The sequence below is a fragment of the Diadema antillarum genome, unplaced genomic scaffold (assembly GCF_040938485.1).
Source record: "Diadema antillarum isolate AM-2024a unplaced genomic scaffold, OU_Dant_1.0 scf00000074, whole genome shotgun sequence".
Classification (NCBI taxonomy): domain Eukaryota; kingdom Metazoa; phylum Echinodermata; class Echinoidea; order Diadematoida; family Diadematidae; genus Diadema; species Diadema antillarum.
Window position 1 is genome coordinate 4,639,559 of NW_027270963.1, and position 16,555 is coordinate 4,656,113.

At 37.9% G+C, this 16,555-nt stretch overlaps 2 protein-coding genes across 2 annotated transcripts in view; one reads left to right on the forward strand and one right to left on the reverse strand.

Moving 5' to 3' along the window:
* The window catches only part of LOC139717379 (regulator of nonsense transcripts 2-like), a 36,886-nt gene extending 36,355 nt beyond the window's left edge, over positions 1–531 (forward strand). Inside the window, exon 34 of the mRNA XM_071628882.1 lies at positions 367–531. Within this exon, the coding sequence (XP_071484983.1) occupies positions 367–531 (165 nt within the window). The remainder of the gene's footprint in view (positions 1–366) is intronic.
* Positions 532–4,588: 4,057 nt separating this feature from the next.
* LOC139717305 (small ribosomal subunit protein uS12) lies at positions 4,589–9,582 on the reverse strand. Its single transcript, XM_071628796.1, has 3 exons — positions 9,575–9,582; positions 5,536–5,822; positions 4,589–4,801 (listed from the first exon to the last, which is right to left on the reverse strand). Exons 1-3 carry the CDS (start codon positions 9,576–9,578, stop codon positions 4,655–4,657), a joined length of 438 nt encoding a protein of 145 aa, XP_071484897.1. The 5' UTR covers positions 9,579–9,582; the 3' UTR covers positions 4,589–4,654.
* Positions 9,583–16,555: the final 6,973 nt, after the last annotated feature.

A 16,555-nucleotide genomic window follows, 5' to 3' on the forward strand; every position in this document is an offset into this window, starting at 1 on the left:
CCATCTTGTAAAAAGATTTTATCTGCAAATTGTTTTATATTAGTCTTCTTAGACTTCAGTATAGGTACAAAGTATAAGTTACATCTTCGCTCATTTTTGGAATGAGGAGTGCAGTAGCTGATGTTTTTCATTCATGGGATTCCACTTGTGCTGTCTTGCTTGACAAACAAGGTATGTCTAGAATCATGGATGAGAACTACTTTCATTGGGAATTCATGACTGCCAGTGATTGTAGTGATAAAGTGACTTTGCCTTAGGTGTGTATACAGCTAGCCATAAATGGTAAAGAAATATTCAGTCGTAATGGTCTTCATCATCTGAATGCATGTACTGTTTTCACGTTCTACTTCAATTTTCAATGTGCAGAAAATGGTAGGAGTGGGCGAAGCTTTACCCCAGATGTGGTCCAGAGTGACATGTGGTTCTGGAGCAATTCAGCGCTACGTCCTTTCTGCGGACGAGATGAACGACGCCAGGGAAAGAGGCCAACCCTCTAGGGCTGCCCTTGTCCTATCCTTGAGGATTCAGTAGCTGTCCAGTGGTCAAGCCCCAAACGTCAAGGTCTTGGTGCGTCCACCTTTGCGAGGATGTATGGAGTGTCCAGTGGGAAGGGCCTTCCTTGTAAGGAGCCAAATAGGAATACTGCATTGTTAGATATTACTGCCTTCATGATATGACGAAGCAGTGTGATCAACGACAGATACACGTAGCAGGCAACTCGTCGTGCTGTAGAATGCATGGCTCGTATAGGTCCAGACAGATTTGTGTTCAAGGCAGTGCCTGATGCAGAAAGCTTCAAGTCCCATTGAGCCTGTGGGATTGTTTGGGCATTTGCTATTAAAGGCAATTGCTGGGGCAATTGCTGGGCCAGATGACAAAATATGTTCACGAAGATATGTGATCCATGTGAATGTTCAAGGTGCCCAAGTAAGCTCCGCAGTGTTAGAAAACCAACTTGTGCCACCGGAGATGATATAACCTATGACTTGATCTATGACTTGACCCATTTATGACTTTGTGTTACCAATGTTCATTTACCTGTTGAGGATAGTGCCAAGCAAAGACAAAAAGTATGTCTTTGTAGAGAAGTCTTGGATTACTCACTTAAACATGGTGGTCAGGTTATGAGAATGAGCTACCCAATATGAGACTTATGACCAAATGTGAGGGTGGGATGGTGGGGTGGGGGGGGGGGGGGGGTGGGGGGGGGGTGGGGGGAGGGGGAGGGGTTAAGCTGAAGAAATTGTTGCAAATACTGTATTGCATTTCATCTTTGCTTTTCCTTAACATCTCTCACACCTTTGCAAATATAGTACATCCTGTACACTTGAAATTTGTGTATGTGCCAAACTACTGTATATTCTGTGCATTTCGCGTGTCATACTATTTCGCAAATTGGGAGTATGAAGACTATGTGGCGAGTGGTTGAATTCGCAGTTGAAACGACAGTGACAGAATGACAAACAAGCGTTATCCTTGTCAGGAGAAAATTTTATGATTTCCTCCTTGGAAATGGTATAGCACATTTGTTTTGCATATGGCAATATTTTCGTCAGCTTTGTGTTACGTGAGGCAATATTTTCATGAGCTTTGTGTTGCATGAGACAATATTTTCATGAGCTGTTGATTTTGCGAATGTCAACATTGACTCATGAAATTTGCAAAAATGGAGAACACTGCAAAATGTACCAGGTGTACAGTAATATTAGTTGAATGGCTTTGCATTTTACCATTCAGGTTTGCAACTCAAACTCTGCACAAAGAAAGGGTGTGAAATTATGTAATTGGGGGAGGGGCCATACTCAATGGACATCATATCCACTTTCACTGCCATTTACAAGGCCACCTCAAGTGTTTTTACATATGAAACAGGCAAAAAACATAACAGGCAAAAGCCACTGAAGAGCAGACTTTAACATCATTCATCCTGACTTCAAAAGTGGCCACGTTGTGTGTAAAGAATTCTAATGTCGTAGAAAGTTTGTGTTCTTTTCACCCTGTGTTCCAGAGATGACTTCATGTTTCTAGATAACAACGCTCATTTTCGTAGATCATATTGCTGTCTGTCAAATATACTTTAAAAAAAAAAATATCACTGAAACACCTCAACAGCTCCACTAGTAATATGAACTCCTTGAAGTAAAATATGTGTACTGCAAAATATGACCACCTAGGTACTTTGTGGAGGCTAAAAACTTGCATTCATTTCTTCTCTGTGTGGGCATGTGTGCCCTAATGTCTACAACTATACTGAAGTCTTTGATTTTGCAGACAGGGGGTTGTTACCAGAGAAAACTGCACAGATTGCATTGCAGTGCTCAAAGATTAGAACTGGGAATCCAATTTGGTGAGAATTGCACGCTCATACACCCAGGCAAGAGTGATACCCATTACATAATGCAGCACAAGTGACTGTACCTGCTGGAGATAGTGAATGGCCCAATGCTGCAAGTGTAATTTAGTTGGATACATATCGAGCATGGCAAATCAGTAAATTGGGTTCCATCTCCATGTTCTTGTTAATGCAGCAATTTATGTGTACCGTCTGTTACTGTTTTCTTAAGTTTTGGGGAGGGGGAGAAACAACAAGCCATTATTTTCGTGAATTTCGCGAATCACGGTTCTGAGTTGGATCGCGAATTTAACAACGCATGAAAATGTTTCCATTCACTAGGGTAATAGTGCATTTACGGTAGCTTCAGTGTAATTTGCGAAAACATCTCGCGAAAATGTCTGACCTATTCATTTGCAAAATATCTGTACGTGAAAATGATAGCTTATACACAAGTGCAAGTGATCTTTCTTTGCAAGGAGAATGAATTGCGTTTTGCTGTGGTTTTACAACACCACTTGGTATAACAGGCCCTTTTTCTTTTACCCTAGTATGAAAATAAATAGAAAATTAGACGACAAAAGTAAATGGGGGGGGGGGGGGGAGGCCACAAGTGTACACATTTCAACAAAGTTTATGTACTTGTTGCAGTTGAAGAGGACATTGTGTTTGTCCAAACGAACACTATTCATTAATTTCTCCAGTCCAAGCCAATGTTGGATGAATTCTTAAAGGCAAATAGAAATGGCAGATCTGCCTCTGTGATGTCAGTCATTGCTTTAATGTATGATTTCTGGTGCAATTCTCCCAAGTGCTTGCATGTTCATATTTCTTGCTTTTGAAATTTTACATTGCATTTTAGCATTTTTTTTCCCTTTACTTTTTGGCTACATGTAAATTGTAATAAAGTTTAACTTTAGATGTCTTACACCGAGTGTGCATTTGTTTTATTATGGCTTGCGAGAAGTTCTGTGAATGTCCAGCTTCATTACTACCCAAGTCTCTCTCTCTGTTTCACGTACACACACACACACAGACCAGAGTATAAATGTATCAAAATATGTGACAGAAAAATGGGTTCATTGTTTCTAAAATTACTTGTGGTAAACATTTGGTAGATATTCAAGACTAACATAAATACCAAAGGGGAATGAAACCCAAATATAAATGTGGATTGAGTGAATGCAGCAAGTTTGAGGAAAATTAATCCGTTCCAAATAATGAATTTTTAAAGTTTAGATGCAGCCATCGCTCAAAGAGATAACTACAGCGATATAAAGAAATGATTACAGAGAATTCCACAAAATCTACTTTTTCAATGAGACACTACACATTCCCTCAACTTGTTACTGACATGTTCAGGGTAATATTATTTCCCCTGCTTTCGGTTAAGTGCTCTTTCATTGTGATAGAAAAATAAAAATACATGTACTGTATTTTGAATTTTCTTTAGATTTACTTTGTTTTCCATACATGACGTAAGAAAGTATTGTAGTCTTCTCATCCAGTGATGGCAGCACCAAACTTTAAAAAATTCATAACTTTTTAACAGATTGTCCAATTTTCCTCAAACTTTCACAAATGTGTTCTACAAATGTACTAATATCGCTACATTCCCTAAACTCATATACTGTATATATTTGGTTGCATTATCCTTTAAAGTACATGTACCATCTTTTGCAGGGCTGCCAACATCTGCATAACAATCACACAACACACGCACACACACACACACACCTAAACATGATAAAAAACAAACATTATGATGCACAGTTAAAAATATATTTTGAAGGCAAAAATCACATTGTGGTTCAACATTCAGTATAATTTGTTTTGAGTTTTTCCAAAGCATTGGTTTCTCTGCTGAAGGACCAACAATGACCAAATTAAATTCCACAAATCGATACATGGAGCTGTCAATTTATTCACCACATGATGTGAAATTCTGAAAGTTGTCTGGACTTCTTTAACAGGAATGTTGAGTACAATGATATTCTTCAGCATAAGATAGAACTAGCTTAATATGATCAACTTTGGCCAATATGGATGACACGTTTCATGTTATGATGTTGCATGTTACCATGTGACTTTTAAATAAGTCTTTTTCTATATCAAACGCACACGTACACAATACACACTCATATGCCCCACTCTAGCATGAAAACAAAGCTGCACGCTTCATTCTCTCCATGTACTGCTCACATGTGCAAACATAAAGGTTCAAACGACACGAGACAAACAAGGGAATGCAAAACATTGTGGTTACATGCACGTGACTAGTAATTTATTGAGAATTTCTCCCAGCTGACAATCACTTGGCTTCTAAGACCTCGGCCGCTCCTTCTTGCCCTTGAAGAGAGCCCAGAGGGAGACATTGGCCACCTTCACCACCTTGAAGCGAACTCCTGGGATGTCTCCCACGGCGTGACCCTTACGACCGAATCCAGCCACCAACACTTCGTCGTTCTCCTGCAGTTGTCAAATGCAGACACAGAAGGAATACATTTTGTTAACACCTTGCAACATGCCACATTTAAAGGACTGGTACAGTTTTGGCCGAGATGGGGATGCAGATTTACTTTTCGTGAGATAATTAGAAACCACTTATGAAATATTGAAGAGCATACAATTCTTAGAGGAATTCAAAGTTTATTCGATTGAAATTGGTTTTGAAATGGCCGAGATATAGAAAAAAACAAAGAGGTCCTAAGGTGGGATCCAACTTATATTACGACCACTTTCTTTTACTTTGTTTTTTTATATTTAAAGGGCCCCTGAAATCCAAGTGCATGTTGATTTGTGTCGATTTATGATACCCTCAACATCACTTTTGCGGTGAAATGAATATCTAGAAACATTCCATATATTTTTAATGATTTTTTCTTCTATTTTTCTTCAGATTACTTGGGAACGCCAACAAAAAATCCTTCCAAACCAATATTCCTCAGATGACCTCATCTGTCAATCACTGCGTAAGTACTGAAATGTTTAACAAAAGACATTGGAATGCACCTTCCCCTCGACTCAGCATAACTTGCATGTTCCCTCGCCATGTCTTTTGTTTGTCACATTGATATCACAGGCCACCCTCATATGTCAGATTTTTTCTGTAAGTCGAAGTTATTTCTTCAGTTCAAGTAGATTCGACTTACGCAAGGTTGACTATGCTTATCTTCAGTTTAAAGAATGAAAGCCTTGCTCACCTCGATGAAATTGAGGCAACCATCGTTGGGCACAAAAGCGGTGATCTTCTTTCCGTTCTTGATGAGCTGTACCCTGACACACTTGCGGATGGCAGAGTTGGGCTGCTTGGCTTCCACTCCGACCTTCTCCAAGACGATACCCTTGGCGTGGGAGGCACCTCCAAATGGATTGGCCTTGAGGGCTGTGCTGGAGTGAGCCTTTTTGTAGTCCTTGTCATGCCATCGCTGCTCGCGGCGATGGGTACGCAGCTTGCGGGCTGTTCTCAGACCTCTTGGCTTGCCACTTCCTGCATTGAAACAAACATGGCGTGCATGCATTGACTGTCATGGCCTCAAAATTATTTTCATATACCTCCGGCCTCAAAATTATTTTCATATACCTCCGGCCTCCCCCCCCCCCCCCCCAATTACTGCATACCCACTACAGCTGGTTGCTATGAAGCTCTGATGTAACCAACTATTCATTGCATCAATCTATAACTAATTTCAGGAGGGTATGGATTTCAGTAAAAGAGTAAAATGTAGGCCAATATTTATCACATTTATTTGGATTAAATTCTTTTTGCTCACTGTACATTGGAACTCTCCAACACCTCGGGGTCAGAGAAAATGATACAAAGAGGCAAAATACATGTTTCTGAGAGATAAGAGCTCTCACATTCATTTTCCCCTACACTTTTAAAGAACAGTTATAGTATTTACTTCAAATTGAGCCTTACCATTTTTCTGTTTGATTGACAGTTTGTTTTGTTTCTTTTTATTTATTTTTTCTTTTGTCAAGGAGGGGGGATAAATTCAATTCTGTACCCACCATGGCTGTTTCAGCCCCCCAAATGGAAAACACATTGTCTAACTTGAGATACCAATTCAGCAGCAGTCTGAAATACAATCTTGTATCATCAGGTATATACATGTACCACCAGTAATTACTAGCATTTTATAACTGAATTAAATTGGCAGATTGTTCAAAATGGTTTATAAATATAAACAATCAAACTCAGAGGAAGAAAGTCCAACTTAGGGGAAAAGACACCATTTTAGGTTATGCCACAGCACATTCTACCACTACCAAAACGAGGGAAAGAGCATGTCGGTAAAGCAAGCCACCCATAATTCGACCATAATATAATGCTGTCCAAAATTTGACCACCAACTACATGAAAAACCTTGTGCGACCAGCCTGAATGCAAAATTTGAATGCATACAGATGGAGTTCAATTGTTGACAAAACACCAGATCTCAGATCAAACCTAAAACACTAGAGTAAAATCAGGCCTCGAATTAACCGACGGCCACCGACGGCCATGGCAATTCCGCGGTTAGTAACGTTACATTTAAAGAAATTTAGATATTTATTTTTACTACTAAATCACCATTTATTCATTTCAAGTCAAAATCATTTTAAAACATGTTCATCCTTCCTAGGTCTATGATATAGAAAAGAATGAGTACAATCCGATAAATATTAGAATTGCTATGGCAACTAAAAGGGCTGGTTAGTAACGTTACGAAAAAAGGACATGACAAAAAAATCAATGTCTTGAAACAAAAAGTGTGCAAAATTTCAAGTTACTTAAAACAAAGTGTTGCATTAATTTCAATTATTGCGTCATGACAAATGTTCACACAAATATTTTTAGCAGTTTGACCGATGATTTATTAGCTAGACCCCAAATGCATGGTTAGTAACGTTACGGTTAGTAACGTTACATTTGTCCGGAGTAATTCCGCAGGTCATTTCACCCTTTTGTAATCAACAAAATGTCACATGACTTCTGGAGTATTTAAATGTATTCATCTTTTACCTTTTAGCAAAAATTTCAGGAAAAAATGTCAAAGCAACCCACTGTAATTTGCATTTAAGTGAATTTCAGCATCCCCAGTCCCACATGCACATTTTAAATGATGGTTTTAGATCTTGCAAAATCAATGAATATGAAAAATAAAATCTACTGAATTTGAAAGACCTTAGTGATTGGTGAACATCCATGGCATTAGTTGATATCTAAATTAAAGAGTAAGATAAAGAGGCACATTTCTTTTATCCATGTCATGTCCACCTAACTGCGGAATTGCCCAGCTGCAGGGAAGAGGTTTTTGTTGTGTGTTGCACTTTGTGTGTGTGTGTGTGTGTGTGTGTGTTTGTTTTTCTCGGTTTGTTTTTCTTCTTTCTTTTTTCATAAACACCAAACATGCCCTTTCCAATGTGGCCTTGGTGCCCCTCTGACTGACTTAAGTGCCCTGGCCTCTTGGAAAAAGTGCCCTTTTCTAAATGGCCTTGCCCCTCCAAAATCCTATTTCGAGGCCTGTAAAATATCCCGTTTGCGGCAGTTTAAGCATTGTTAAGGGTTTTTCCAACTTGTAAACAAATCAGGCAAATTATTTTCAACCATTTCATATATCATAGACAAGATTATTCATTAACGCAATTGTTTTCATAAAAGAAATTTTCCATTGACCAACGCAGTTTTCATGATTTACCGGGGCAAAACCCGGCACAATTTTCGTCGATAAGGGCAATATGCGACGTAGTATTTCTGCTTGCGGCACGATGTACAATCCCTATGCAATACGCGCGTGCTCCGCGATCTTTAGCTGAACGCCTTCACATGTCTCGCGAACATTGCGTAAGCACCAATTCCCATTGCGAAAGCACGTGAAAATAGCAGGTGCACATGCATTGGCCGCAAACAAGATCGCAATTCTGGCGGTGCTGTTGACGTCTTTCTCGTGTTTTTTTGAATTTTTTCGATGGTAACATCCACTTTCCGAACAAAAATGGCGGCCCACATCAGCTCGCGAAAGTTCTATTTTATGTGAGGATATGTTTTCAAAATCCATGAGCATTGGGAAAATGACAAAAAATCAAGTTTCTTGGACCATATTTCTCAATTGTTATGTTAATAAGTACCGAAAATTTTATTTTGGATGCGATATGTTGTCATTTAGGTGAGAAAATTTCACTTTCGTCAGAGATCGTGCCCATTTTATCGGCTGGTTTTTGTTGATTGCTAGTGTGTTAGTATATGTGTAGTGTGCATGTATAAACAGTGCAATGCTGTGTTTAGCAGTATATTACCGTGTATGTTGTACCTGCCGCGAACAGCTGCACAGCCGCTTACTGCCGCAGTTACTCTTTGTTACTGTTAGTGTGAACGCAAAAATTTTCGCGGTGGCCTAGTTCGCCGCCCATAGCGCGCCACGTATAATATCAGCGCGTGTGTTATATACACACACTTCGATGTAGGATGCATTGTGCATCATGATATGCATCATCGTGCTTGAAAAACTTTTATTAATCTGCCACCTGAAATCCATTCGAAATCACAAACATTCTCGCATTAAAAATGGTTTTGTCACCTGTTACATATAGTAAAATACATTTTATGATTTGGATTAAAATTATTTGTTTTTATGGAGGAAAAAGGTGAATTCGGAACGTCTTTTGAGAGCGATGAAAATCCGTCGCCCCAGCTGATCTCCAATTGCGGCGCGTGTCACATGCGATGTGAATGTCTGGCATTTTTAATCAACATTAGGTTCTTCTACATCATGATCAATTTCTGCGCACTTCGCTCTACTAATGCAATGCATGTGTATGTGTGACAGTTCGTTATAGCCTACGGTACAATACTGTGAAGCTGTGCATGTGATGACTTTGTAGTGGTTTGGCTATTGTGTATGCAGACATCAAGTGTACTGTCATGTCCTGTACTGTAGTGAAGCTGAAGGGGCTCGCGCTCGCTCAGTGCAGATTGCAGTGCAATGGCCAATGCATGTGGTATGGTGAAAGAGGTCGTGTACAAAAGTACATGCATGCGGCATTCTGTTAACCACTACTGCACGGCAATCAAAGAGCTCTGTCGAATCGTTATAAACTTCCTCTCAGAAATACAGAATTTTGTTTTTATAATCCTCGTGAAGTATATGAAGATATTGAAAGGCAATCTTTCTAACCAGGAAACTCAGAGCTTAAGTTTCTAACGGCATAAATAGGCAGTATTCCATGATTATTCACAGTCATGTCAGATTAACTAACCCATGTTTGAGGAGATTCGTGCACGAAAAGGACATGCATTGGTCAGGCATGGGCAAACATATTGGTATGTGTACCTTCGTAATGTTGATAAAATAATTGAATAAATCTTTTGACACAAAGTAGATATCAAATTAAATCCTTATCAAATTAAAATAATTATTTTCAAAGTAAAATTTTTGGCCTTAATATTAACATTTCTAGCTTTTTAGAGTGGTAAAAATTGAATGCTCGGCAACCCTAATTGGCTTTGGCTCTTGGCATTTGGCGATTTTAGTATGATTTTTGGCTTGAAATAAATTAGCCAGTCACCACTCTCTCAAATCCACCCCACCCCCACCTCCGGCCCGCGCCTGCACAGAGATCACAGGGCAACGGGAGAGTGTGAGATTATGATATCATCTCTTTATCTCGCTCACATTAGCAGTCGCAACCACTATCACTGTTCGAAAATTTGCAATAAGTAAGAACTAATTTATTTCATCCCCCAACATTCTAATAAAATCATTGAGGGTATGTGTTCCTTCACTCTAAAACTAATTGATAAGAACAAATGAAAGCCCTCTAACCGGGGCGGGTTCAGGAATTCCGAAAAAAGGGGGGGGGGGGCGCCAAAGATATTTCTGGTGCCACTTCTGGGTTTCATCGGCTGACAAGAAAAAAAAAATCGCTTATGTTTAAGGTGCAAGAAATTATACTTAACAGAATTGATTTCCAATATCTTCTTAGTCTCATGTGTAATTTGATTTACATGTCGAAACACACCCCTTTCTTCCCATGGCAGATTGGCCTGATGTTCACTATTCAATGACTGCCTGAGTATGTTCAGATTATATCAAATATCCAAAGGAAAGCAGGAATTGAAAGCTTCATATAAACTTTTGTTTTGTTTTGTTTTTGTTTTGTTTTTTCTTGCTTTTTCTTTTCTTTTCGATAACTATACAAGATGCATGTTTTACCCATTTTTTTTCTTCCTTCTCTTTCAAGGCTGTTGTATCTTCAAGCTATATGCTTATTTGACGACAGTCTTCTGCATTTATACTCCCAATACATGTGCCATAATTCAGTCAGATCCTTTTACTTTCTTTATCCCGTGTGGTTCCCAATCGACGTGTTCTCTTACTCTTTTCATTAATCTGTACACGTATATCTCAGTTTTATATTCGGATGTACACACTGTATGTTCCATTGTCTTGTAAACAAAAAGAAATGACTGTATTTCATTTTGTAATATATATTCGATGCAGAAAATTCCTAATAATCTTCATTTGAACTTGAATTTGAAAACCTCTACATCCACACTCTCCACTCATGAGGCAGCATTCCTCCACAATAAGAGCAACAGAAACATCAGACATGCATGTACTACTGCTATATTTTTGGAGAATATATTCATGAGCTTTGACAAGCAGAAATATTTTTTTTTTTTTTCAAATGATCACCATGCACAGAAATATTTCAGGCATTTCTTTAAATGACAGCTAGTTCTGCTCACACCATATCAACATAAACTTTATTGATTCATGGATACGTAGGAATATGAAAGTTTATAGATACCTGCATTTTTAATTGTTTCAAATAGGCGAGTTTATCTCCTATCTCTCTTTCTTTAAATTCTGTGACAAAAAAAAAAATAGGCAGCTTTATGAAACATTGTGATTGCTAAATCTGATTTCCTTCCTCTCTCTCTCTCTCTCTCTGCCTCTCCCCACCTCCCTTTTTTTTTTGGGGGGGGGGGGGAGGTAGAGGCTGGGGTTCAGTAATGCCCACTGCTACACTTACTTGCTTTCAAGTCCATATGACAAGTTACACATGGAATTCACACAGACAGACAGACAACTTTAACAGACAGACACACACACACACACAATGGAGTCATACTATTAAATCATTAAAAAAAAAAGTTGCTCTGCAAACTTGTGATTTGGCAAAATGCCAGACACAACAAAAGTGAAACTTTTACGCTGTCATCCTAAAGGACACACGTGACATCAGTATTGGGCACAAATCAAAGAGATTCTCTGTCTTTTATGGCCACATTTATTCTTCATGTTCAAAGCCACTGCAGCTTGAAGAGGTTGGGTACAACTATTCCAGACAAGAGGTCAGTGGAGGTCATCTTTTTTTCTTTTTTTTTTGGGGGGGGGGGGGGGGAGGGGGGAGGGGGAGGAGGAAATGCACATTTGAGTATCATTACAAACAATATCCTCATCTGCATGACACTGTTTAAAGATTACCAAAGATCTGAAATCCATCACTCTTTGAATTGGCATGGGAAAATATAGTCTCCCATTCAATGGTTGATACATGGAATTGTTCCTAATGTAATTTAAACAAAGCCCTTTAACACCTCAAAATAAGATATCAAAATCAGTGGCGGATCCGGGTGCACTGGGTGCATGCCCCCTTTATTTTGCAGGGAAAATAAAAGAAAAAAAATTGAAAGCCCCCCCCCCCCCCTTTAATTTTTGAAAGAGAAAATTGTGCTGTAGCCTGAAGTGACTCTAGAAATGGCCTTTTTTTTGGGGGGGGGGGGGGGGGGCGCTTGTCAGCTGATTAAACCCGCAAGTGGCACCAGAAATATTTTTTTGTGCCCCCCTTCTATGGAATTCCTGGATCTGCCACTGAAAATGGGCAATGAATTATGTACCATGCAAATACAACAGACTTTTTACTACCTGTCTGACTTCCTATACATTGTACTTGTAATGACTCATTCAAAGCATATAGTTTGGGTGACATTCACCTTTTAACATACAAAGATAATTTTTCCCTGTTGTGCATCATGCATACAAACACACATGGTCACAGAAGTGAGATAATAAGCATGACATTTGACAGATGATGTTTGATTCAAGGTATTAGCTGGGTCTCATAAACCATAAAAAAGAGGGTTGTTTTTTTCTCCTTTCATTATATATGATGTGATTTCCTGCAACAAAATCTGCAAGGAGTAGAACCAAAAACATGTAAGGTTGAATGGATCTTTTGATCAAGTGTCCGGTGACACCTTACTATCTACTTACTGATTGTCTGACCTATTCTACTTGAACAGAACCTACAGACCAATGGTAGAATAGGTTCGACTTCCATCATACCAAAGTACCAGCTTAACCCTTTAGCACTTCAGCCAGCTGCTGCCACCCCTCTGGAAAATTGCTCAGCTGCTGACTTACTGCCCAAATAGATGCATGTTTTTGTATGTGGGATGTGTGTAACAATGCCATGAAACTGTAAGGAGCTTAAAGGTTTGAAAGAAGCATCAAGAATTCTGCTCACATTCTCATATAAAGCTTTGTTTCTGTGCCTCCTGTATGGCAGTCCTGCGCTCAGAATGTGCATCACAGAAAATATCCAATAAACAAGATTTCTAGCCATCAGAAGGTTGAATATCAGCCCGTAAAACAGCCTTCTGCAGAGCTCTGCAACAATGAAATATAGCAACTTTAAAAAAAAAAAAAAAAAAAAACTTTTCCGGTTCTCTGGACTGAGGTTAACACAGCAATATAATGTCTTGCCTTATCCCTGATATATTTGATTTGTAGTTTGGAAACAAAAGGAAGACAATATATAAATCACATCTAGTTTACCAACTCCACAATTTTCTCTCCACAATAAACTTACACTCATGCCCAATTCCTTTTCACAGGCAAAGCTTTTTTCACACTGTTGTTGCAGCCATACACAAACAGGATTATTACGCTTGAGTGTCAGTACGAGATTTTGTCACACTGCTTTCTAATTATGTGAATATAATACATGCATACTCACAACATATATTTACATTTCATCAACGAAGTTGAGGGAAGTGAACTGATTTTGCTACTGTTCTAAGACTACCGTATTTGCCAGCGACATATAAAGCCGCAACGCCGGATAAGCCGCATCCCGACATCCGTGATGAAAAACAGAAAAAAAAAATCAAGGGATTTTGTTCTGATCAAAACTTAATTACTTTACTACGTTATCTTTATAAGAAACTTCGTTATTTCTATGGGTTTCCACACGTTTCCTAACAATAACAGTAACAAGTGGCACACTGCATAGTCCCATACATGATTATGTATGTCGGTTAGGTAGGTGGTTCTCTTGAGTTGGAAATTTACAATACAGTAATTTGCTTGTGCTGGCGTATAGGCCTCACCCCAACTTCACTTCTTTATTTTTGTTGAAAGTAGCGCAGCCTTATCGCCGGCGAATATGGTATGCTCTCATAACTGTTGGGTTTTTTTCTTTTCTTATTTATCTTTTGAAGATCTCTTTTTCTACAAGTCATGCATGTGTATAGAAATATTCTTATTTTGAAATTTGCTTTTACAAGTGACTGTATATAACACCTGATAGAAGAAAAAAAATAATTCTTATGCTTGAGATGATCTGACATACACTGCATCACAAACTTTGCACCTTCCAAATATAAACAATAATTTTTTTTGAACTCCTTTCACACACATATTTCATATTCACCAAATACGAGTCTTATGCACTAGTTGGTGTATATCAACGTGACATGGCATACCACTTTAACGATGACAATGCAAAAATTGTTTGATATTCTGTACATTTGAATACACTGACTAGAGTTAAAGAGGAAATCCACCCCAAAAATAAAACACTCTAAAAGAAAGAGAGAAAAAAAATCCCTACAGAATGTTCCAAAAATGACCAAAATCGGATAAAAAAATAGGGAAGATATGACAATTTGAAATTTCACGTTTTTTCGGAAAACATTTCTTGACAAGCCCTTGTGAATATTCAAATGAGCCAGTTGATGATGTCATAGCCCTCATAATTTTCCAAGTATGTTATACATGAAATTACGTAAAAGTGTTATTTTTAGCTAATACAGGTACAAAATATATCAGAGTTAACATTTGTTCTGTTTTATTTTGGGTGGTTGTAGGGCAAGGTATACTAATATATATATACAGCTGAAATATGAAATTTTGGTTAATTTCTGTATATGAAATGAATAAATTGTGAGATCATGACATCATCAACTTGCTGATATGAATATTCAGAACCACTGGTCAAGAAGTGTTTTCCAAAAAATAGTGAAATTTCAGAATGTACGTTATAACTTCCTTATTTCTTATCTGATTTTGATCATTTTTGCACTGTTCTGCAGGTTTTATTTTTCTTTTCTTATGAAATCGCTAAAAATCTACAGTGGATTTCTTCTTTAAAGCAATCTTTTGGTACTTCACTTAAGAGTAACTTTAATACTCATCGATGTTTTCAAAACAAGCCTTTTTTAACTGCGTCATACCAAAATATACAAGTAGACTTCTAAGTACATGTACTGATAATGCAATATTCAGTATGATATTCATTTACAGGGGATTTTCTCCTGCCATTGATTCCGTCTAATGTATCGGGAGGCAGTTTATTCAGCCGTTACCATATCTACTGCAGGAAAAATGAGGTGTTTCAGTTTCAGAAATGTGGCAACCGCTACGTCAACCCAATTCAACTACCATTGTACGCTCACACAAATTGCACTAATAAATGGTTCATCTTCAAAGATTGGCACATAATAGACTAGGCAGTGTATGCTCTGACAATTTTGTTTTCTTTGTCATTTTCAGGGCCGGATATCAGATAATATGAGGTTTGCGAGGCTTTTTTGTTGTTGTTGTGCTTCCAGAATATATACACGGGAGAACAAAAATCTTATGACCGATCCAGAATATAAAATACATTAAGAACATAATTATACTTGGATACCTGTAGTTATATGCAATGGAAGAAGACAAAGAAAAAACTTAATCTTTACATTTTGTTACAAAATACATGGTATATATGGCATAAAGCAATTAATTGTACATCTGGTTTCTACAAAGAATGAGTGCCTTACTATTACTGTTTTTTACTCTTCATTTTATCATCCCACGTGCAAAACTGAAATATCAACACTCTACTTCTTAGGGTACCCTTTTCATAAATGACACTCATGTAATGAATGGAATAATTTGTACCCAGTGATCTCTATCATGGCAAAGACACCCAATTACAAACGGGCATTTGAAGAGTTGCCATGGCAGCACAAATAACTGAAACTTATTACTGTTGTTGGCCTTGCTATGACATAGGTCCCAATAAACTACGTTCAAGTAATACTCTACTTTTCTAATATCTACCTTCTCTGATTTGTTCTATATGCATGCTGGCATGAAACTTACTATACACAATCGTAATATAATACACTTTTGCCTGCACCAAGCTCAATGTCAGTAAAGCAGGTAGTACTGTTTAGATTCACCTCACACATTTTGCTCCTCTATGTACACAAATACTTGTTCACATTACCACAAAGCAAACAACGTTACCATATATATTATGTTTTCAAAAAAAAAAAAAGAAGATGGCAAGCAATATGTATCTCAGATTTATATGCCTATTTTCAACAAAGTTCAAGTGGTCACAACTACCCAGGTAAGTTTGTTGAGATGGGTGATGAAGTAATTGACTCCGAATTTCCCATTAAAGTTTGTAAAAGAACCAAAAAAAAAAAAACACAAGTTTTTGGTAGGTACTTTGTTAATTACAAACCTTTTTTCCCCTAAAAGCCATCATTTGCTGGGTAATTGGCATACATGAAAAAAAGCAAATAGATGTGACTGATAAAAATATTCTACACAAATTCTGGTGAAGATTTGTGCACTGGCCAACAGAAGAAGTGTGAATGAATGACATCATCATCTTATCTCACTTACATTTTATCAAAATTATGACTAATACCACTGTTTCATGAAGAAACATATGAAACTTTCAAATTCCATAACTTTCTCATTTTAGGCCTAATTTGGATAAAACCTCTACCATTCCTTTTATTTGACTTTACTGGATTTTTCCACACCACCTGGAACAGAGTTTAAAACTGCTGTAAAAGTGTGATTCTGCAATTGATGTAAAAAGGACCTCCCCCCCCCAAAAAAAAAAAAAAAATAAGAAGAAATGCACAAGAGCATCACTTCCACTAAG